Source organism: Erythrolamprus reginae, chromosome 3 (genome assembly GCF_031021105.1).
Source record: "Erythrolamprus reginae isolate rEryReg1 chromosome 3, rEryReg1.hap1, whole genome shotgun sequence".
Lineage (NCBI taxonomy): Eukaryota > Metazoa > Chordata > Lepidosauria > Squamata > Dipsadidae > Erythrolamprus > Erythrolamprus reginae.
This window is the reverse complement of record NC_091952.1, coordinates 223,647,467-223,672,088: the sequence shown is the minus strand read 5'-3', so window position 1 is coordinate 223,672,088 and position 24,622 is coordinate 223,647,467. Positions and strand designations below refer to the sequence as shown.

Sequence of the window (24,622 nt, the reverse complement as noted above, 5' to 3'; positions counted from 1 at the left end):
CATTACAGACATGCATTCTTGGATAAATATATTAGATTCCAGAAACATATTTTACAAATCTGTTTGGTGTTTCGTATACAGATGCAAATACAATCCTAATTTGCATTAACGGAGGGATACAATCTAGGACTAGATACCATTCTATTAAGCCTTGGTTAGACCACACCTAGAGTATTGCAGTTAGTTTTGGTCACCACACTACAAAAAAGACATTGAAACTCTAGACAAAGTGCAGAAGAAGCAACCAGGATGATAATGGGATTGGAAACTAAAACATATGAAGAAGGTTGCAGGAACCGGGCATGGCTAGTCTAACAAAAAGAAGGACCAGGGGAGACAAGATTTATTTATTTATTTATTTTATTTATTCCTTTGTCCAATACACAGATACATAGGAAGAAAAATAGACATGTGATAATATAAAAGAGGGTGAAAGTGAACTTAGAGGATATATGAAAGGAAGAGAATATATAAGATAGGCAAAAGAAGGAAAGAGAATTGGACAGGGGACGAAAGGCACACCAGTGCACTTATGTACGCCCCTTACTGGCCTCTTAGGAACCTGGAGAGGTCAATCGTGGAGAGTCTAAGGGAGAAGTGTTGGGGGTTAGGGGTTGACACAATTGAGTCCAGTAATGAGTTCCACGCTTCGATAACTCGATTGTTGAAATCATATTTTTTACAGTCAAGTTTGGCGCGGTTCGTATTAAGTTTGAATAATACGCGGTTTATATTAAGTTTAAGATAGCAGTGTTCAGATACTTGAAGGGCTGCCACAGAGAGGAGGGGGCCAGGATGTTTTTCAAAGCACCAGAGGTCCAGACAAGAAATTATGGATGGAAGCTGACCAAAGAGAGATTCAACCTGGAAATAAGAAGGAACTTTCTGATGGTGAGAGCGATCAACCAATGGAACAGCTTGCCTGTGGAGGTTGTGAGAACTCCAACACTTGAGACTTTGAAGGGGAGATTGGACTGCCATTTGTCCGAAATGGTATAGGGTCTCCTGCTTGAGTAGGGGATAGGACTAGATGACCTACAAGGTCCCTTCCAACTCAAACAAACAAACAAACAAATGAATGAATGGAGGATGCGACAATCATTGGTGATCATTCTGAGAGAAATAGTGCCATATTTAGTGCTCTTGAAATAATTGTCAATAGACAATTGTCAATAGACAATTGTCTAAAGTGCAATTATTGTCAATAATTGCACTTTAGAATTCACTGTTTGGAAAAAAATGATTAACAACAGAAATTGGTCTTTGGATCTTTCCTGAACAAAACATTGAAAACCTGGAAAGGGCAACCAAAAAATTATATGACTATTACAAATGAATGGGTTAAATACATTTTTCCAAATTCTTTGTATTATTTCTCTTTCTCAAGACTGAATTTTGTGGATACAGAAATTCATATCTGCACACATTCTTTCTGTATGTTCTCAAAGTACAGTATGTGGGTTGTAGCATAACACATGGAACAATAACAGATGCCAGAGACTACATATATCAATGTATCCCCTTATTTATTTTTAAAAGCCACCCAAACCTAGCATGACAGGGAGAAGGCTAGGTGAGAAATCTCTTTGTCAGGATAGATTTAACATCTAGGAAAACTTCATTGGCTGACTGAATATAATGGCTGAGCACAGTAAACTGTGATTTGTTTACTGTTGGCTGCCATACTATGTGAGTACGTATTGAACAATTCATAGTTAAATAAATTATGGTTTAATGCACTGTGTGAACCTAGCTAATATGTATTTATACATTTTAAATCACTTTATGATAGGTAGTACCAACAGGATACCAGGCCCGTCTTAAAAAGAACAAAGAAGCTGCTTTATCACTTTCAAAGAAAAAGAAATAAAACTAAGGAAAGGGGATTAGAGAGAGGTTAAAATTACTGCGTGTGTCATTGTTTTTGAAAGAGTATAATACAGTATAATCATAATTAGGGACTCCTGTTTTCAGCCAACACGCATGTAGGATGGAAACAGTTAACCCTACCAATACTTTTAAGTCCAGTGAAAGGCACAGTAAGTGCTCTTACACACATTCCCATTAATGTATCAACATGGAAAGAATAGAAGAAACATGATCAGAAAAAAGGAAGCACTTTAAAAATAATATTGATTTAAAATTGAAAAAGGAAGTCTGCATCCTTTTTCGCTCTGATGTACCATTGTTTCACTGTTCCTGAAACAAAATAAGAATCCTCATTTTGGGGTGGGTGGGCAATCATCATGATGAAAGAAAGGAACTTCTACTTCCCTGCCCACATTTGTCAAGTTAAAGAAATAAAACCATGCATTCATAAAGCATCTTCCTCTTTAAAGGAGCTGAAAGAAATTATTTTTCAAAGTCTTAACACCCTGGCCACAGGGGGATATTTTTCTTTCATTTTAACCCTTTGCTTTATTGTTTGTCCTAATCCCTGAGGATGGCTTGAGTCATTGTTTCCTTTACTATATTCTCTTTAATGTTGTTCTAAAATGTGCCTCTAGATTTTACCCCCCCCCTTTTTTTTTTTTTTGGTTCTACCTCTCTTATTTTTGGAAGGTTTTACAATTTCTTTGATATTTCTCCTGGTGATGTTACTGAGCTTTATATAGTTGGAGGATAATATTGCTCTTGATGTTTTTTTCTAACACACCTTTCCTTTCTTCTGAAGCCTGGGTGGGGTACATTTCCCAATTGGGGGGGGGGGGAATAATCCATTGGGAAGATAATGGCTTCTTTTAATGGGACCTGGTCAGTTTTGAGTATCACTGGAGACACAAAGGCTTCTTCAGGACCTTTTGGGAAGCTCAATCAGCAGAATGAAGGAAAAGTAGTAGAAAAATATACAGACTTTGGACTCATCGAAAACTCCCGTGAAAGGAACGGTTTTCCCACCTGGCAGCGACCCTGCCGGTTTACCTGAAAAATAACTTTGCTGACTTCGAAGGTGGCTTCCTTATTTTCTTCTTCGGATTCTGTGGGACCCGAGAACTAGACCTCGAGGATCTTTTATTCGGACCCAACCCCGCCCCACCCCACCGGTTCCCTTTCAGAGCTCTTTTGTGCCAAGCGAGTGGGAAGAAATGCGCGTGGGAACCCAGACAGGCAGCAGTGGAAACGGCGGTCTGATGTTTTGTTTATTCCTGGAGGGTAGGGCGTTCATGCGTGCGCGCAAACCCTTGGGGTCTCCTTCGTTCGCCTTGGCTCTGAATCGGGACAGTAAGCGGGGATTTTAGGAGACGCGGGCCGGCAGTTCGCTCTCTCCCAGCGCGCTCAAGCTTCTGCGCCAGCCACCTCTCTTCTCCCTCCTCCCTCTGGTCAGGGCCGGGCCAGGCCGGGCTGGGCTTGGTTGGAGAGGAGACTTATGCCATCCCCACGCCGGCGACCCCTCCTCTCCTTCCTGTTGGGATCCAGGAGGAGCTTTTAAGGGCAGTCTCCTTTAAGATTTCTCCGAGGAGGCTGACTCGAGAGGAGGAGTTAAACGGCGAGCTGCAGATGTACATTCTCGAGTGGAGGAGAGAAGGAAAAAGCACCAGGAGCGGAGAGGTTGGAGCGCAGGGAAGTGGCGGCCCAGCATCCAAGGCCTTGGCGGCAGCAGAAAAAGGAGGAGCAACAGCAGCAGCAGCAGCAGCAGCAGCAGGAAAAAAAAGACAACACAACACACACGCACACACGAACACACACCGAAGCGGCGGCGGCGGCTGCTGCGGCTGGGCGAACCAGGCGTCTCGCAGGAGTCGCGCCTTGGCTTGCGCGCTCAGACGGGACAAACGGGGAAGATGAAGGAAAGCTGACCCTATTTAAAAGCTGCCGCCGCTACTCCGCGCTTGGAAGCGAAGGGTCGACTCCCCCATTCTCCTCCTCCTCTTCTCCCCCACATTCCCACCTCCGTGGGTGAGCCTACATCCAACCTTTCCTCGCCAGCTTTGGGTACTGTTACCATTCTTCTTTTTTTGAGCACAACAAAACGTCGCGTGCGCGCGTTCTGTTTTTGTTTGGGTCTCCGAAAAGGGAGGAAAGGAGGAGGAGGAGGAAGGGAGAAAGCAGCGGCCGGAGAAAAGGAGCTTTCTCTCTCTTTTCCTTCTCCACCGAAGCACACAGTCCACTATGATCTTACTCGCCTTCAGCACTGCAAGCCGGGCGGATATCGTGCATCAGTCCAGGCTTCTCTTCTTGCAAGCCTTGCTTTGGATTTTATGTGCAACCGGATGCCGAGCGGAGCAGTATTTTAATGTAGAGGTAAGGATGTACAGTATTTCCCTTTCTTCCGGCCCCGCTGCGCGCGTAGCTTCGGTGCGAACATGCTAAGCCAAGCCCTTGTGCAGCCGGGACTCTTTCCTTCTCCCGGAGAGTTTGCCGCCTCCAGGCTCCTTCCTCAGCCAGCCGATTCCCCTTATCCCCGGCGGCAGAGAGCCAGGATGCCGGGCGCGCTCTAAGCGCACCGTTGTGCCTACCGAAGTGGGAGTGGAAAACGGCGCGCTCGCTCGGGCGCAGCCGACTTGACTGGCGGCGGAGGCGGCGGAAAAGGGACCCGGTGGACGTCCGTCACTGAGCTCGTCGCGATCAGGGTACATAAAGGAACCCGGGTTTTCCTATTGCTTACTCTCCCTCGGACGGGCCTCTTGGTAAAAAAAAAGAGAGAGGGGGAGTGAGAGAGAGAGGGAGAGAGAGAGAGAGAGAGAGAGAGACGCTCGAGTGCGAACAAGCTGGAGAGGAAATTGCCATTGTTTCAGTAGAGACAGGCTGTTTTTGTCAATGCCTTGGGGTGGCTAAACTTGGGCATGAAACAACCCTCTTTTCTTTCCGGCAACTGCAAACTTGGAAATACGAGGTGGGGTTAGCTCAAACGTGGAAAGGTGAACCAGATACAGAGTAGACCTTGTTGTGGGTTTTGTTTCCACTTCCTTCCCCCCCCCCCCCCCTTTTCCTTTAGTGGTGTTTTGGCTTCTCAACCCTTAGTCTTAAGATTTATTTGATTTGGTTGTGGTTTCTATTGAACTATTGCAAAGTCTTTTCAAAAGAGGAGCCCTGCTTAGCTTTGTACAATGATTTCTCATGCATAATGTAGGCTTCGTTTGCTTTAGATTTAATTTAATGTGATTTATTTCTCCCTTCCCTGCCTTATTTTGTTATTTGGTCTGCACAATTAATAAAAATTTTCACCTCATCTCCCCCGAGATTGGATCCATTTCCAGTGGCAACTAGCTAATTATATGCCATGGTTCTGTATCGACTTGATTCCTTTAGTTCCTACCAGCTTAACTACATCTTTCATCTTTTCCAGCAACTGTTCTTGGCAGAAGAGTTCAAGGAGGCTTCACAGCCTTCATAGCCTCTATTTCTGTCTGAGACTCATTGTGTTTCACATTTCAGGCCCACAATTACTTACGTTTTGACCCCAAAGCACTTTAAAGCCTAATATTACTCTTCTGCATATCTGACGTCTGTTCCCACCCTCATTGCTTTAGCTTTCACAATCGTGTTTTTTTTAAGGGAAATGCAGTTACATAGGATGAACTTTTTTTAACCATTCATTATCAACCCTAGTATATAAAGTACCTGTTTTGTAAAGTAAGGTATATGTTTTTCTTCAGTTTCTGGTCTTGGTTATGATATTTAACAATATGTCTTGATTGTTTCATTAGATTTTCTTATAAACTTATTGGCTTTGGGGGATGGTATTAATTGTTTTCCCCTTTCTTCCCCATCTACACTAATATGATCTCATAAGGTTAAACAGTAAACCATTTGGAACAGAAAATGCATCTTTCTAAATATCTTACAGTGGCAGATATCATTCTTGGCCTATTTCTGCTTGCCATTATCAGGATTGACAGTAGTTAGCCAAACTTTTTCCTGTGCTTTTCTTTACTCTTAATCTGCCAATAAAAAGCACAGGAGAGTTGGGAAGGGGGGGGGGGAGAGACTCCCAATAAAGGCAGAGGTCTTCAAACTTGGCAACTTTAAGCAAAGCTGGCTGAGGAATTCTGGGTGTTGAAGTCCACAAGTCTTAAAATTGCTAAGGTTGGAGACTCCTGGGCTAGAGGGGAAAAAGAAGTAAAGTTGGTGAAATTTTCTGTCTGTGTTTTGTTCAATAGTGGCATATTCCTCAAAATTGTTTATAAATGAAATTCAGAATCCATAAAGCTCAAACAGTAAGGCTAACTAACACGTGGACTTTTGCATAATGTTATCGGTAAATATCTGTCAAGATTCTCAGTCATCCAGGTCAGGGTTTATTATTTATGTATTTATTGGACTTTTATACCTCCCTTCTCCGAGGACTCAGGGCAGCTCATAACTTATAATAAAAGCAATACAAAGGTGCCTTTTTTTTTCAAGAGGCAACTGTACTTTTAACTTTTTTTCTTGAGACCTGAAGAAGCTTCTTAGTTGAGAAGCAAAACATATTCAAGGAAAACCTAGAAAGTTCTGGAAAAAAGCACCTTTGGGACAATAATATCAGTAATACAGTAAAGCAATGCAGTTTATGGAAAACATTTCCAATTCCTAGCTGTCAGTACAGGTAGTCAACATTTTGCTTAGTGACCATTCAAAGTTGTCACTATAAAAAAGGGACTGATGAACATTTTTCACACTTATGGCCTTTGTACCCCCCCCCCCCAGGAGCATGTGATCCAAATTCAGATGCTTGGCAATTGACTCACATTTATGACGGTTGCAGGGTCCCGAGATGATGTGCTCACCTATTGCGACCTGGGGAAACCAGATTCATGTAATGAATGAGTAACTAATTTAACAACTGCAGCAATTCACTTAACAAATATGGCAAGATAAGTCATAAAATAGGGCAAAACCCACTTGAATTTGAATTTTATTAAATTTATAGGCCGCCCAAATCTTGACGGACTCTGGGTGGTGCAGCAGGTAGGGTGCTGTACTGCAGGCTGAAGCTGACTATAGATCTGTAGGTCAGTGGTAGGTCAGTGGTTCAAATCTCATCCCCGGCTCAAGGTTGACTCAGCCTTCCATCATTTCAAGGTGGAGAAAATGAGGACCTGGATTGTGGAGGCAATATGCTGTCTCTGTTAAAAAGTGCTATTGCTAACATGTTGTAAGGTGCCCTGAAACTAAGGAGAAGGGCGGCATAAAAATCAAACAGACAGATAGATAGATAGATAGATAGATAGATAGATAGATAGATAGATAGATAGATAGATAACAATTTAAAACCCAAGTACGAAAACATTCATCACTTCTAGGCTGGAACAGATGTCTCACTTAGCAGCGTAAATTTTGACTCAATTGTAGTCATACATTGAGGACTACCTGTACTACGAGAGCCTCCAAGGGACCAGTTGGTTGGGATTTACTCAGATTTTAATCTCCCTGTTGCTCTGTTAGAGCAGAAAGTGGTGTCTTACCCATCTTCTTCCGGGTTCCTGTTACTGCGCTGCAAGAACATTAATTTCCATTTATGCTTCAGTAAGACGGAGAGATTCTCTGTTGCAATTTGTCATAAACTGGAGCTGCTATGTCACAATGGCAAAGGGAATGTGAGGCTAAGAACTTGGCAGTATGATAGTGACTCTGTGCCATCTATTTCTCTGTGTCAGCACCAGACCCATAAAACACTTACCAAGGACAATAAATTACTTAAAAACCATCCATACTTGAGCACAGCAAGTTTTGTTCCAGAAGCAATTTAAGTTAATACAAAAAGGAGAGGATTGCCATCCATTGAAATCCTTTGGGGTTTGGCATTATGGCAGCTGAAGACATAGGATAGATAAATGCATTTTAATCTCATTGTGGCCAGTCTTTGGCATAAGTCTATTTATACCGATGCTTGAACTTTTTTTCCCACAGTACTTAAAAATACTGAAACTGCACGTGCGTGGCATTCGTTTTGACATTTTGTAAGCTACACAGTTTTAATACAACATTCAGAATATACATCAGAAATTGTATGTAACACCTATAATTTGAATGGTGAACTTTTTTTTCCCAGGGTGCTGAAAGAGTGTGGGTGCATGCTATCGCACATGCAAGAGTGCCCACATCCATAATTCAATGCTTGGGGATGGGCCTCTCCCTCCCGAGGCCCTCTGGTGGGCCCAGTAGCCCCATTTTTCACCCTCCCCAGTTTCCAGAGGCAAAAATGCCCTCCCACATCCCCCTGGAGACTCTGGAAGCCGAAAATACCCTCCCAGAGCCTCCAAAAATCATCTGGCCAGCACACACATGTAGTTTGGAGCTGAGCTAGGGCAACAGCTCGCGTGCCAGCAGATATGGCTCCACGTGCCACCTGTGGCACCCATGTCATAGGTTTGCCATCACTGTTCTATGCCATAGGAAGCAAACATAGTATTGACAGGTGAGGCTGGAAGAAGGTTACACATCACTGTTTCCTTTGCAGTCCTCTCCCACTCCATTGCTACCCAGAGATTCCTGAATTGGATGAGATTTGATGAACAGGATCCTGAACATTCAGAGAAGGAATCCTCTTTTGACTGGATCTTACTGATCTATAAGCCCATTCTTTTACTCTTAACAAACCAAACCTTGCTCATTTTGCTAGTAAAGGTAGCCCTCGACTTAACAGTTCATCAAGTGATCATCTGAATTTACAATGGCAATGAAAAAAGTGACATGCCCATTTTTCACACTTATGACCATTGCGGCTTTCACGTGGTCATTCAGATGCTCGACAACTGGTTAATATTTATGATGGTTGCAGTGTCCTAGTGTCATACAATTATCTTTGTGGCTTTCTGTGTTATTTAACAAGTTCAGTGGTTCACTTAATAAAGGTGGCAAGAAAAGTCGTAAAATGGGGCAAAACTCATTTAACAAATTTCTCACTTAGCCACACAAATCAATTGTGGTCATAAGTCGAGAATTGCACAGTGGTTGGAGTGCAGTACTGCAGACTACTTCTGCTGTCTGCCGACTGCCTGCAATTTGGCAGTTCCAATCTCACCAGGCTGAAGGTTGACTCAGCCTTCCCTCTTTCCGAGTTGGGTAAAATGAAGACCCAGATTGTTGGGAGGCCATAGGTTGACTATGTAAACCACTTAGAGAGGGCTGTAAAGCACAGTAAAGCAGTATATAAGTCTAAGTGTTATTGCTATTGCTATTGAATTTTAGTCTATTTAGAAATCTGCTTTACAGGATAAATCAACATGAAATATTCAGTATGTTTCTTTTTGAATCTTATCATTGATTTATTTAATTATTTTATATGCCTCCCATCCCAGTCTGCAACACAACTTTAAATATAGTAAACAAGACCACAAAGAATATAAATATTTGTGGGAGTCACGCAATCACTGAGATATTTAAAGGGATATATGTTTACAAATTGCCAGATAAACTACAGATAAAATTTAGTTTCTACAAACAGAGTGGCATTTAACTGGAAGTCATTTAAATAAAATCCTCAATAGATCCCACAAACGTGAAAGTTTTGTAAATCAATATAGCTTGATATTGGCTATCATCTAATATTATAAGTATTGAACTGTTGGTTGTCTTGCCCGCAAATGCATCTCCATTTATTTAGAAGCATTAGATCTATATACCATGAGTCAAAGTCTGATCTATTGGAGTTCAGCAGCAAATCTGTTTTGTGCACATAGTGTAGCAGCCACGTGGTGTATCAAAGAGGCAACAAAGTTCTGCTTACTTTAGACACGTGATATTGTTTTCCCATTTTGCATTAAGTCTGTTCTCAGCTGGCTGATTAAGACACTGATAAGTATATTTGGATGTTTATTTTATTTGGTTTTGTTCACCTGCTTGGCTGAATATAAATGCAATAGCATGAAACCTAGTATCACACAATAGACTGGGGTTTCTAACTGTATTACTCTATGAGAGCAAAGGAGGCCAAGAGTCCCATGTCAATTTAAAAAGTAACTAAGGGTAAAAAAGTAACAATTGCTCCAAAGGGTATCCAAACTTGGTAACTTTAAGACTTGTGGAGTCTTAAAGTCGCCAGGTTTGAAGACCTTTGTCCCAAATGTTCAGAAACATATCTGTGTCCATTGTTATAGATCAGTATATCTTGTTCTTTAAAAAAAAACACCTCTGCTGTTCATGAATAATTCAGCAGAAGTGAGTATGCTTAGAATGCAGAAGGTTTTAGATTAAATAGTTGGCATCTCTAGGTACAGTTGCAAAGCATCTTCCAGTAGTTCCAGAATCTTCAGAGATTCAGTATTGAAAATGTTGGGATGAGTGGATTAGTGGAGTAAAGGTTTGAACTGCTATTGACTGTTTCCTTCAGTTCTCGGTTCTTCTTAATGCTAAAATAATATATTGTAGTTGCTTGTTTATTTTTCAGGATTGCAAATAAATCCATAATGGTTACTAGCTTGTTAACAATTCATGACTTTAAAGAAATCAGTTTTAATACAATATTCTTGTGTAGAGACGATGTCTATGGAATACAAGGGGTCCTATGATCAGTTACTTGCAAGACTTTTGCTTTTACCAGAATATTATAAGTATAAGAAACTATGTCAATGAAATACAAGTTCAAAAAATCAGAATAATGTGAATGAAGCAATTATGGCTGTGCAAAACATCTGAAAGAGGTGATTCTCGAAGTGTTAATGCAAATGAAACACCTCTTGTTGAAATGTGTAAACAACTACAAGGCTCCTTTGGAAATATCCTTTTACTGTACTATGTGTGGCATGAAGGGTTGTACATTGCCCAGGCTCTGTCTTTGAGGGAGATGGGCAGATCAGAAGTAAAAAATTAATAAAATAAAATCAATAAATACATGTGCAGACAGATGGTTTTTGAAGTACTGTATCTGTAGGGCTTTTTGCAAAGGATGGGCTGTTTTTTCAGATATTCCTCGATTTACAATGGTTTGTTTAGTGACCGGTTCAAACTTGCAACAGCCCTGAAAAAAGTGACTGATGACTGTTTTTCACCTTTATTATCATAGCAGCATTGAGCTCAGTTGTGGTCATAAGTCGAGGACTACCTGTAGTGACAATTTTGAACAAAGACAGGACTTCTTTCAAATATTTTGCACAGTTTCAGAATCCTTTTGTGCTCTCCAGTCCCTTATCTTCCAGTTTTGAAATATAATGCCCATTACTCACACATCTGGAAGTTGTGAGAATATGGGACAATGGTGTGTTCTCTGGAATGCAGAAATCATTGAAAATTGAAAATTTTGGCTATGTTAAGCCTGTAAAATCTAGGGCCCTAGGAGGTAATACTTGAGGTGACCAAATTTTTCTAATTTTAATTGAGTTTAGTTGAGATCTTGTTTATATTTTATTTTCTAAAGCCCATTTGTTCCCCTCAGTTTTGTCTGTACACCCTTGACCAGGGATAGGCAAAGTTGGCTCTTCTCTGATATATGAACTTCAACTCCCAGAATTCCTGAGCTAGCATGATTGGTTCAGGAATTCTGGGAGTTGAAGTCCACAAGTCATAGAAGGGCCAACTTTGCCTACCCCTGCCTTTGACAAACACATGGTAGAAAGGATTCAAGACGGTTTTATTAGTACATGTAGTCCTTGACTTATAACAGCGCATTTAGTGACTTTTCAAAGTTATGGTGGCACTGAAAAGTTACTTATGACCATTTCCCCAACTTACAACCCTTGCAGCATCCCCATGGTCACATCCAGTGGTGAAATCCAATTTTTTTTTACTACTGGTTCTGTGGGCGTGGCATGGTGGGTGTACTGTTGCGTGGTGGGTGTGGCTTGGTGGGCCTGGCAGGGAAAGGACCCTGCAAAATCATCATTCCCTCCTCATTCCTGAAGAGAAGGATATTGCCAAATCTTCATTCACACCACACTCAGGGGCCAGCCAGAGGTGGTATTTTTCGGTTCTCCAAACTACTCAAAATTTCTGCTACCGGCTCTCCAGAATCTGTTGGAACCTGCTGGATTTCACCCCTTGTCATATCATCAAAATTCAGATGATTATATTTATGATAGTTGCAATGTTTAGGAATCATGTGATCACCCTTGGTAGCCTGACAAGCAAAGTCAATGGGGAAGCCATATTCAATTAGCAACTGTTTTACTAATTTAACAACTGCGTTACTAATTTAACAACTGCAGATTCACTTAACAACTGTGGCAAGATAGGTTGTAAAATGGGACAAAACTCACTTGACAACTGTCTGGCTGAGCAACAGAAATTTTGGGTTCAATTATGATCATAAGTCAAATAAGTCTTGTATTAAATTACTAATTACATTAATATTAAAAGGAGCAGATAACAATGAACAATGCCTTATTGTGAAATAAATCACAGTAAGATCTAAACCTGAAAAGTACAGAATGTAGTATGCCCTTTTCAACAATAGCTGCACATCTCTTCATTTTTCTGCTGTTAACAAAACTAAGAATTAGTGGTCTGCTGTCACTGAATTGTTAAATATGACCTTTCTGTTTCTCTCTACTTGATGTTTAGTTCTTCTTCATAGTTTTCTGGAGATAATACACTTTTGAGAGACTTTATGTGGAAAAATATTTCACCTTGAAAAAAGTTGGAGCACAGTTTGTTAGAACTAAATATTATTCAACTCAGGCAGTTTAATTCTGAGTACATTTGGAAACAATTGAATTCTTTAGGTTGTTCAAATTGCCATTTCTAGAATAGCAAGTGGGGGTTTTTTAATGTATTTTTTTAGTTTTATTTTTGATTGGAAGTATGGAAATATCATGAACAGACTTCATTAAAATGAATGAGAAAAGTATCCTGGTAATAAATAAATGGAAAACATGGGAAAACTGTAGTTTATATAATTTATAGAAGAGGATTGGGCATAGATATTTTATGGAGTATTTTTGTGTTTACCAAGGTTTATGGTACCAGGAGTCATCATGACAATAAATTAAATAATGAAAAGTTTCATATATTTCAGGCTATTCGATTTGAGAAAGATTGGGGAAAACCAAGAAGCAGATGGCACCATAAAACTGGTTGTATGTTTTTAAGTGACTTTTTTTAAAAGTGGAAGCAGGTTGGTAACAGAATAAAGGCTTTTGTGAAATATTCATGAAATACAGTACTTCATTATTTATAAAACAAGGGCAAACAAGCAACTGGGAAACCATGCTAATTTAAACTAAAATTCATTATTTCTGACACAGAAGATATACTTTTGAGAATTATTCAAAATTTCAGAGCATCCTGGTCTTGTCAGCCTAGATCTTTAAAAGCTCATTTACAATTTGATACATGCTTGTTTATTTGTTAAACACATTCATAACTTGCCGAATCAACCTGGACTCCCATGCGGTAGGCTTATTTATTTCTAAATCATTGCCCTCCATGAGGATTAATTCCAGGGCAATTTTTTTTTAAAGTTACAAGATTGGAAAACAGATACAGACTCAAAGGCAAGATACAAAATAAATTGCTGTTTGATCCTTTTTATAATCAAAGATTGCTTGTTGGATCTCATTTTGTAGTGAACAGATAAAGTAATTCCTCAAAACAACTCATATGAGATTCTGGTTTGCGAGGACACAAGAGGGACAATATAATAAAGTAGTTTACAAAATCTGTCATCTGCAATGGATACCCATTGCAGATGATAGATTTTGCAGAATTGTTCTAAGTTTTTCTAAGACTAGTTATATACGGTAGATACATTCTGAATTATACATTTCTGCCAATATAGAGTTATTGTATTGATATCGGACCAGAATATCTCTGGGACCGCCTTCTGCCGCACGAATCCCAGCGACTGGTTAGGTCCCACAGAGTTGGCCTTCTCCGGGTCCCGTCGATTAAACAATGTCATTTGGCGGGACCCAGGAGAAGAGCCTTCTCTGTGGCGGCCCCGACCCTCTGGAACCAGCTCCCCCTGGAGATTAGAACTGCCCCCACCCTCCTTGCCTTTCGTAAAGTTCTTAAGACCCATCTCTGCCGTCAGGCATGGGGGAACTGAGACATCTCCCTCGGACCTATACAGTTTATACATGGTATGTTTGTGCGTATTTTTGCTTTTAATAATGGGGTTTTTAGTGTTTTTTTAATTATTAGATTTGTTCTTATACTGTCTTTGTTATTGTTGTGAGCCGCCCCGAGTCTGCGGAGAGGGGCGGCATACAAATCTAATAAATAACAACAATAACAACAATAACAATAACAACAATAACAATAACAACAATAATAATAATAATAATAATAATAATAATAATAATAATAATAATTCTGCGTGCTGAAAGAGGAATATGGTGGTACCTCAACTTACGAATGCCTCTACGTACAAACTTTTCGAGATACGAACTGTGTGTTCAAGATTTTTTTTACCTCTACTCATGAACCATTTTCTACTTACAAACCCTCGCTTCTCTCTCGGCTGCTGCAGCCAAAATGGCGCTTCTGACGAGCTCTCTGCAGCCATCCCATTTCAATGCCACTTTCCCCTCTAGCCCTCTGCTTCCTCGGTTCACTGCAGTCACCCCATCCCAAAATCCCCCCTCGCCTATTGCTTTCTTCACCCCATCTCTCTTCCAAAATCACCTCCCCAGCCGCTTCCTGTCTTCACTCCATTTGGCTTCATTTGGTCCTCTATTCCCTCACCGCTCCGAGTCTCCAGAGATGGGTGGCATACAAATCTAATAAATAAATAAATTTCTCCTTGCTGCCTTTCTTCACTCCGTTTGGCTTCATTTGGTCCGTCCGCTGCTTCTTTTTTTTTTTAAGCCTTAAAGATTTTCCTATTGGGTTTGCACGCATTATACACTTTTACATTGATTCCTATGGAAAAAATTGCTTCTACTTATGAACGTTTCTACTTAAGAACCCAGTCATGGAATGAATTCTCTGGGTCCCGTCGACTAAAAAATGTTGTTTGGTGGGACCCAGGGGAAGAGCTTTTTCTGGGCGGCCCCGACTCTCTGGAACCAACTCCCCCCAGAGATCAGAATTGCCCCCACCCTCCTCGCCTTTCATAAGCTCCTTAAAACGCATCTCTGTCGTCAGGCATGGGGGAACTGAGATAACTTCCCCAGGCCTATAATGTTTATGTATGGTATGTTGTGTGCATGTTTTTTAAATTATGGGTTTTTAGTTTTAATTATTAGATTTGTATTGTATATTGTTTTTCTATTACTGCTGTGAGCTGTCCTGAGTCTACGGAGAGGGGTGGCATACAAATTAAATGAATGAATGAATGAATGAATGAATGAATGGAGGAGGGCATTTTTAGTCTTCCCCGGCTCTATGGAAGCCTTTGGAGCCTGGGGAGGGTGAAACACGAGCCTATGGGCCCATCAGAAGTTGGGAAACAGCTGTTTCCAGACTCCAGAGGGACTCAGGGGGGACAGAGGAAGCTGTTTTTGCCCTCCCCAGGCATTGAATTATGGGTGTGGGCACTCGTGCATGCACGATAGCATGCGCACACATTCTTTCGGCAACCAAGGCAAAAATGGTTCACCATCACTGATCTATAGAAAGATTACCAGGTGGGGGTTGCTGCTACCACTGCTATTGGTGCACTGCGTGCGCGGTTCTGCACCTTTGGCACATGTGTGTGTGTGCATCCGAGCAAGATTTTGCTTCTGTGCATGCGTAGGATGTAAACTCTTGTGAGGGGACGCACATGCGCGTGAGTGATTTCGGCAACTTTTTTGCTTCCACACATGTGCAGTGGCAAAAAATCACCAAAATTGTATGAAGATGTCCATCGTGAGATTTTCTTTCCTGCGCAGGCACAGAAGCAAAATCTCACACAGATGTGTGCACATGAATGTTGGAGTTGCGGAGCTACCCACACAGTTTAATTTTCACTACCGGTACAATGGTGTCGACCATACCGGTAGGAACCTGCTACTGATGATTGCTAGTGTAGTTTACCAAAACCTCATCACCTCGAGATTCGACTACTGTAATGCTCTCTACATGGGGCTATCTTTGAAAAGTGTTCAGAAACTTCAGATCGTGCAAAATGCAGCTGCGAGAGCTATCATGGGCTTCCCCAGGTATGCCCATGTCACTCCAACACTCCGCAGTATGCATTGGTTGCCGATCAATTTCCGGTCACAATTCAAAGTGTTACTTATGACCTATGAAGCCCTTCATGGCATCAGACCAGAATATCTCCGGGACCGCCTTCTGCCACACGAATCCCAGTGTCCGATTAGATCCCACAGACTTTGCCTTCTCCGAGTCCCGTCGACTAAACAATGTCGTCTGGCGGGTCCCAGGGGAAGAGCTTTCTCTGTGGCAGCCCCGACTCTTTGGAACCAGCTCCCCCCGGAGATTAGAACTGCCCCCACCCTCCTTGCCTTCCGTAAATACCTTAAAACTCACCTCTGCCGTCAGGCATGGGGGAATTGAGGCATTCCCCCTCCCTCCCCCCGGGCCTATATAATTTATGTGTCTGTGTGTATGTCTGGTTTAATAATGGGGTTTTTAATGTTTTTTAAATTTATTAGATTTGTTATGAATTGTCTTATTGTATGCTGTGAGCTGCCCCGAGTCTACGGAGAGAGGCGGCATACAAATCTAATAAATAAAATATATATATATATATAAATAAAACCAAAACCAAAACCAAAACCAAAACCCAAACCCAGTTTTAGTAACCATTCTTAATTAAATTAAATCATTGTGTTCCTCAATCAAATGGATGATATCAAGTAGAATGCTAAAAAGGAGGGGTTGCAAAAATGCTTTTATGTTGTTTGCCTAGTTGCATTGTTCCTCTCTGGTCCCTATACTCTGAGGTGGCTAGTTTAGAAAAGATGTAGCAGCAACTGCCATGTAAGCATCTAGCAATTAAAACATGCAAATGATCGCTGACTTCATTTCCCCTTGGGGAAGGTGACAACCTACATGTAGGTTTCTGTAATGCTTTGGTTGGATTTCCTTCCAGAGTCTAGTGTTTTCTTTAAGGATTTAGAGTGTTTTCAAGAATGTGTTAAAAAAAAATGCAGATAACGGTATGGCTCGGCATCTTAGAAATATTTCCTAAAGTTTTGTGACAAAATATTTATTAAATACCTTGTGAGGCTGTGAATTTCCTCAGTGTGTTTTTGCTATTTCAGCTCTGCTGTTCTAACAGAAAGTTTGGCAAGACTATGTTGAAAACTTGTGCCAGAGGAATTCCCTTAGTGTTTTATTAGATTTATTCTCCCTCCCCCTTGTGAAACAGTATTGACACTAATGTACAACATCTTACAAATGGTTTGTTAGAAGAACAGGGACTTTCTCATTGGCAATGGTAACCCAACCGTGTCCTTTCTTCTATTCTTAAAAGCTCATGTATTGGTAACATGGGAATAGTAATAGCAGCTAGAGTTTGTGTGCCATATGTTCATGGCCTAGAAAAGGAAGGTGGTACTGTTTGCATGTCTCCATAGTGACCTTAGTCTTGGCCTGATGCCTGTAATCTGGCCTGTTCACTAAGCATCAAACCCAGCTGAATTATTTAGCGCCACTGAGGAAAAATATAGCAACAGGCTCCTGTGGACTAGCTATGGAGAGGAGCAAAGTGACATCAGTAGTTATTCTGAGACTGAAAGGGGTCTTAAAACAGCAAGAGAGGTGGCAGATTGGTTTATTAAGTATTTAACCCCCCCCATTCTGTCGGACTCTCTGGTAGAATCCTCCCAAAAATTCACAGGTACAAATTTCAGACACACACACGTTTGAAAATTGAAAACAATGTTCTTTATAATGAAAATTCACTTAAACCAAGCCCTCTTTTGGTATAGCAAAGAGCACTAGTCTCCAAACAAACTGGTAATTTGTACAAGTCCCTTATCAGTTCTGTGATACTTAGCTTGCAGCTGTGAGGCAATTCACAGTCCTTCTTCTTTCACAAAGTGAAACACACTTTGCCCTGGTTTAGTTTCACAGCGGGGAAAAATCAGCACACAAAAGGTCAAAGTCAGTAAAGCAGTCACGAAACACAACGATCAGATAATCCTCCACAATGGCCAAACCCACAGGATGCTCTTTATAGCAGCCTCACTAATTACCACAGCCCCACCCAACCACAGGTGGCCTCATTTTCTTTGATAATAATCTCTCAGTTGTTGTTGCCTATGCATCGCTCTCCGCATGCATGGCTGTATCATTAACTCTTGTTCTGAATCCAAGGAGGAGCTAGATAATTGATCTCCTTCTGAACTGTCTGCCCCACTCTCCTCCTCCCTGTCACTCATGTCTTCTTGGTCAGAGGAGCCTTCATCAGCAGATTCCACCGGGGGCAAAACAGGCCTGCAGCATGTGGATGTCTCCCCCACATCCACAGTCCTTAGGGCAGGAGCTGGGCCAGAGCTAACCACAACACCCCCCCCACCCCTTTCTGTTTGTAAATTGATACCCATGCTCCTTCTTTCCTTTGCAAGGATTAGCAGAGTCAGTTTCATTAAGCAACTTTGCAAATACAGTACACTTCTTTTTGGCACAACTTTAGTTGCTTTTTCATTTTTTTATCTTTTTAATGCAATTCCTTTGATAGTAATGATCACGAGAATGGTGCACATAGGCCAAGCAAAGCCTGCAGAGGGCTACACATTGGCAACTTTTCCTGAGTGTTGTTGGGTCTTGATACTTTGAGGCAAATAGGAATTCTACTGGACAGAAATGGATAATAACTGTAGGAACCTGGGAGAGTTATTTTTACTACTAATTTTAAATGAAGAGCTATTTGGACAGCTGCTCTTGGAATAACAGATACAATTTTCGTATTAAAAATGTATGGGCCGTGCCCTCAAGACTTGGCTCAGCTGTACCTCCATATTAAGGTCCTTCAGCTTCATGGGAAGCCACCACACACCACAGCCTATTATGTGTAATAGCAACCAGATGGTTCAGTGTTAATCCACTATTCTGACAACTATCCCAACGTAAGACACAAGTCAGACCTTGAATAACATATATGATGTATGCATCTGCAAATATTTTGGAATTGTGAGCCTAATTTGGATATGCATTTTTATAAACAGACATTAGGATCAGACTACACAAATAATTAAATAAGGAAAATGACTACTTGTTTATTTACTTCCCTGTCCTTTTCTCCTGCAGTAAAATTGAGAAGCAGAAATCAGAAATTTTCACATTTATTGTTGGTTAACCAGCGGATAACCACAATTTATGATATGGATATGTTGGGTTGATTAAAGTGACAGGTTAAGTAATGTGTGGTGTGAACTAGCATATTGTACAAATCCAGATACCTTGTGGTGGTTTTTTTTTATGTATTTGTATTTGTATTTGTATTTATATTGATTAGATTTGTATGCCGCCCCTCTCCGAAGACTCGGGGCGGCTAACAACAATTAAAAAGACAATGTAAACAAATCTAATATTAAAAACAATCTAAAAAACCCCAATTTAAAGAACCACTCATACATACAAGCATACCATGTATAAATTCTATAAGCCTAGGGGGAAGGGAAATTTCAATTCCCCCATGCCTGATGACAGAGGTGGGTTTTAAGGAGCTTGCGAAAGACAAGGAGGGTGGGGGCAACTCTGATATCTGGGGGGAGCTGGTTCCAGAGGGTCGGGGCCGCCACAGAGAAGGCTCTTCTTCTGGGTCCTGCCAAACGACATTGCTTAGTCGACAGAACCCGGAGAAGGCCAACTCTGTGGGACCTAACCGGTCGCTGGGATTCGTATTCAGTTTATGTAGCTGCTGATCTCACATACATAGCTTTAGATGAGTCATACAATTAGAATCCTGCCCCCCAAAACAACAACAAATAGTTACAAATAGCCAAATAAAATGCAAACCACTAAAGCCGATGAAAAATAATTTAACACTTAATTTGCAGGAGAGTACAATCTATGTAAGGAATGTGGTGGCTCGTTGGCTAAGATGCTGAGCTTGTCAATCAGAAAGGTTGGCAGTTCCGCAGTTTGAATCCCTAGTTCCGCATAACGGAGTGAGTTCACGTTACTTGTCCCAGCTTCTGCCAACCTAGCAGTTCGAAAGCAAAATACAAGTAGAAAAATAGCAACTTTGGTGGGAAGTTAACAGTGTTCCCTGTGCCTTCGGCATTTAGTAACGCTAGTCACATGACCATGGAGACATCTTGGGAGAGCCCTGGCTCTTTGGCTTTGATATGGAGATGGGCAGCACCCCCTAGAGTCGGGAATTTTTAGCATATGTATGCGAGGGCAACTTTTACCTTTACCTTACAATCTACGGAGGGTATGATGGCTCAGTGGTTAAAGCCACTGAGCTTGTCAGCTGGAAAGCTGACAGCCCAGGTTCGAGATTTGAATCTTTTGCCTTCTTGAGTTTGCCACTGCTTCCTTGGAAATCATTCAGCATAATCTCCATATGCAAAAACTGTTTACTTATATTAGAACTTATAAGCTTTTGCACTTGGTTGACCCTACAATCCCAAGTAGACAAAATTGTTGAATATCTTTTAACTTTTAACTTTTTTATTAGATTTGTATGCCGCCCCTCTCCGAAGACTCGGGACGGCTCACAACAACAATAAAAACAATATTCTAGAGAATATTAAATAAGCACAAAAAAACCCTATCATATTTAAAAAATTGAAACATAGTTTCAATTGTAGCATCTATATCAGGGGTAACATGCTATCAGTTTGGCCCGGTTTGGGCATACCGGTAGCGGCAACCACTGGAGGTTTGGAGGACTACCGTGTTTCCCCGAAAGTAAGACAGTGTCTTACTTTCTTTTTATCCCCAAAAGCCCCACTATGTCTTACTTTCGGGGTATGTCTTATATTGTTAAAGGGGCACTGACAGCTAAAAAAACTGTGTAAAATGTGTTTTTTTAGTGTATATGCATTTTACCTTCTGTGACGGGCCGGGGGGGGAGGTTTCTTTGGAGTACGGACGTGCCCGAGTAAATTTGCAGAGGCGGCAGTGACAAGTGCAGGGGACGGTGCGGCGACGTATGGAGAGGGGGACGGTGCGGACGTGGGCAGGAGGCGGCGTGCAGCTAGATGAGAGGGAGGCGGCAATACCCCCCGTGTTTCCCCGAAAGTAAGACATATGTCTTACTTTCGGGGTACGGCTTATATTAGCCGACCCCCCCTGAAACCCCCGATACGTCTTACAATCGGGGGTGTCTTACTATCGGGGAAACAGGGTAGTAGCAGTGACAGCATGAGGGTCTTGATACTTTGAGGCAGATAGGAATTCTACTGGACAGAAATGGATAATAACACTTGCCCGGACTCTGCCATTTTCTTTTTTTTAACCCTCTGCACATGCGCAAAGTCTTCGCATGCCTCCACACCAGTAGGGAAGGTAAGTAGATTTCACTGCTGATCCACATGAATATATTTTTTGGAGTTAACCTGAGCTTGAAGCAAGAAAAAAAGGTCCTTTTAAAAGATGATGCAGAAGTACTTAGCAGCATTGATTCCCCCCCCCCTAAACTGCATACTATGAATGAAATGTCAGAAAGTTAACACAAGTGGAAGGGGAAATACCCAATGAATGACCTTTTGATATTCTAGAATTGCAGATGTGTGTGTGTGTGTGTGTGTACAAAAACAGAAAAGAATAATCAAACTTCTGTGAAATCAAACTGTCCACTTAGGAAGCAACACTGATTGACAATCAATTCCACATGCTGTTGTGCAACTGGAATAGTTGTGTACATGAAATATTCAATGAGAATATTTCATTCATTTAGATCTAGGATGTGTTATTTGAGTGTTTATTTTCCCCCAGCAGTATACCATGTTTTTATTTTTCACTTCAAGTTTAATGAACAGCTATATTAAGAGATCCATTCTTTCTTAAGAGATGAATGGAAATATTTTGATCCAACCTCTTAGGTAGGGCTGCATTTATTTAAAACGTATTAAAACATTTAGCACAGTCACGCATGCCCTCATCACCTTGAGGTTCTATTACTGCAACGTTCTCTACATGGGGCTACCTTTGAAAAGTGTTCGGAAACTTCAGATTGTGCAGAATGCGGCCGCGAGAGCTTTCATGGGGCTTCCCAGATTCGCCCACGTTTCTCCAACACTCCGTGGCCTGCACTGGCTGCTGATCAGTTTCTGGTCACAATTCAAAGTATTGGCAATGACCTTTAAAGCCCTACATGGCATCGGACCAGAATACCTCTGGAACCGTCTTCTCCTGCACGAATCCCAGTGGCTGATAAGGTCCCACAGAGTTGGCCTTCTCCAGGTCCTGTCGACTAAACAATGTCATTTGGTGGGCCCCAGGGGAAGAGCTTTCTCTGTGGCAGACCCGGCCTTCTGGAATCAACTCCCCCCAGAGATTAGAACTGCCCCTACCCTCCTTGTCTTTCGCAAATTACTTAAGACTCACCTATATCATCAGGCATGGGGGAACTGAGACACCTCCCCCAGGCTTTTACATTTTATGTACAGTATGCGTGTGCTGCATGGTTTTTTTTTAAAATGATGGGTTTTTAACTGTTTTTTAATATTAGATTTGTTTCCAATGTAACATTGTTTTATTGCTGTTGTGAGCTACCCCGAGTCTTCGGAGAGGGGCAGCATACAAATCTAATAGATTATTATTATTATTATTATTATTATTATTATTATTATTATTATTATTGTTGTTGTTGTTGTTGTTGTTGTTGTTGTTTTACAGCCCTAAGGGTGTTAATGATCTTCCCAGTTTTGCAGATTTTTTTCATTGCTATTTGCTCCAAATAAGGTTTTTCTAAGCCCTAATCAGGGGATAAAATAATGTGCTGAAGATGACCAGACTAAGGACACTAGCCAGATGAATACCCAATAGGCAGATACCCCCCCCCATTTTTCTTCCAAAAAACTAAGGTGTGTGTTATATTCTTGTGCGTCTTATACTCCAAATATTACATTATTTCTTAAAAAGTGCTGCCATTATCAATATTTTCCTTGGTTTCATATTTATTCAGAATATGATCCATATGCCATATAGAAAATATAGTCGTTGTAAACATTTTGTTTATTTATTTATTTATTTGATATGTATGCCGCCCCTCTCCGCAGACTCAGGGCGGCTAACAACAGTAATAAAACAGTATATGACAATAATCCAATACTAAAAACAGTTAAAACCCCATTATATAAAAACCAATCATACATACAGACATACCATACATAAAATTGTAAAGGCTTAGGGGGGAAATGTATCTCAGTTCCCCCATGCCTGGTGGCAGAGGTGGGTTTTAAGCCACAGAGAAGGCTCTTCCCCTGGGTCCCGCCAAGCAACATTGTTTAGTTGACGGGACCCGGAGAAGACCCACTCTGTGGGATCTAACTGATTCCTTTTGCATTACTGAGATTATGGCAGAAATATCTGGTGGTGGGAGGAATGAAAATTGGGCCTGCTAAAATCAGATGGGAGATTATTTGGTATATCTATGTGCATGGACTTAAATGATCCAATTCTATTTCTAAGACATTGTTTCCCACCCATTGCAACCTTAAAATGGTGTACCCTCAATCCCAGAATTCCAACTCCTTGTTGGTTTGGAAAGATGGGTTGAAGTATACCCAACTTAAAGCCGCCAAGGTTGAGAAACACCATTCTAAAAAAATATGGTTGTATGAAGCAGTTGGATAAGGGGGTTGTGTTGATAGCCTCTTCAAAGAAAGAGGGATGTAAATAACAAATAAATAATACACACAGGATTGGGATGTTAAAATATATTGTTCATTCTGCTTTCCTATATAGATTTCAAATGTGATTACTGCACTACCTTAGTACAAAATCATTCCAGTTTGGCTGCCAGTTTGATACCAAAAATATACAAAGTACTGACAATTACTAATGGTTTTGGCCTGAGTCATCTAAATGACCCCTTTAGTCTGAAGACTCTTAGCTATCCATTATGCTCACTTTGGCAAAAGTTGGGCTGCAGCTGGCCGGGCATGTCTGGAAGTCATTTAAAGAGAGAGAGAGAGAGAGAGAGAGAGAGAGAGAGAGAGAGAGAGAGAGAGAAAGGGGGAGAGAGAAAGAGGGAGGGAGGGAAGCTACTAATTGTGGTCTGCATCGTGCTTCAGATAAGAAGAGAAGCATCTTTGGTGGCCTCCAAGAATTCAAAACTTGTAAAGGATGATTCAATTGTTGTGTTTTGTTTGTGGGTGTTATCTATCTATCTATCTATCTATCTATCTATCTATCTATCTATCTATCTATCTATCTATCTATCTATTTGATTTTTATGCCACCCTTCTCCTTAGACTCAGGGCGGCTTACAACATGTTAGCAATAGCATTTTTTAAACAGAGCCAGCATATTGCCCCCACAATCCGGGTCTTCATTTTACCCACATTGGAAGGATGGAAGACTGAGTCACTCTTGAGCCAGAGATGAGATTTGAACCGCTGACCTACAGATCTACAGTCAGCTTCGGTGGCCTGCAGTACAGCACTCTACCTGCTACGCCACCCCGGCTCATTATTTGAAAGTAGCGTACATAAATAGGTAATGGACAGTATATCAGAAGTATCAGAACTCAAGTCCAAGAAAAAACACATTTGTCTATTCATTTCAATGACTTGTATCCATTTTAATACGAATTTCTACAATATGTGTATCTTTTTAGTCATTTATTCTCAACTATCTCAACCTATACCAGTGATAGCAAACCTATGGCATGGGTGCCACAGGTGGCACATGGAGCCATATCTGCTGGCACACAAGCCGTTGCCCTACTTAGCTTCAATGTGCATGTACC

At 41.2% G+C, this 24,622-nt stretch overlaps 1 protein-coding gene across 1 annotated transcript in view; it reads left to right on the top strand.

Annotated features, from left to right (window-relative positions):
- The first annotated feature begins 3,504 nt into the window (after positions 1-3,504).
- MMP16 (matrix metallopeptidase 16) overlaps positions 3,505-24,622 on the top strand; it is a 182,202-nt gene continuing 161,084 nt past the window's right edge. The window contains exon 1 of the mRNA XM_070748012.1: positions 3,505-4,242. Within this exon, the coding sequence (XP_070604113.1) occupies positions 4,111-4,242 (132 nt within the window). The 5' untranslated portion in view covers positions 3,505-4,110. The remainder of the gene's footprint in view (positions 4,243-24,622) is intronic.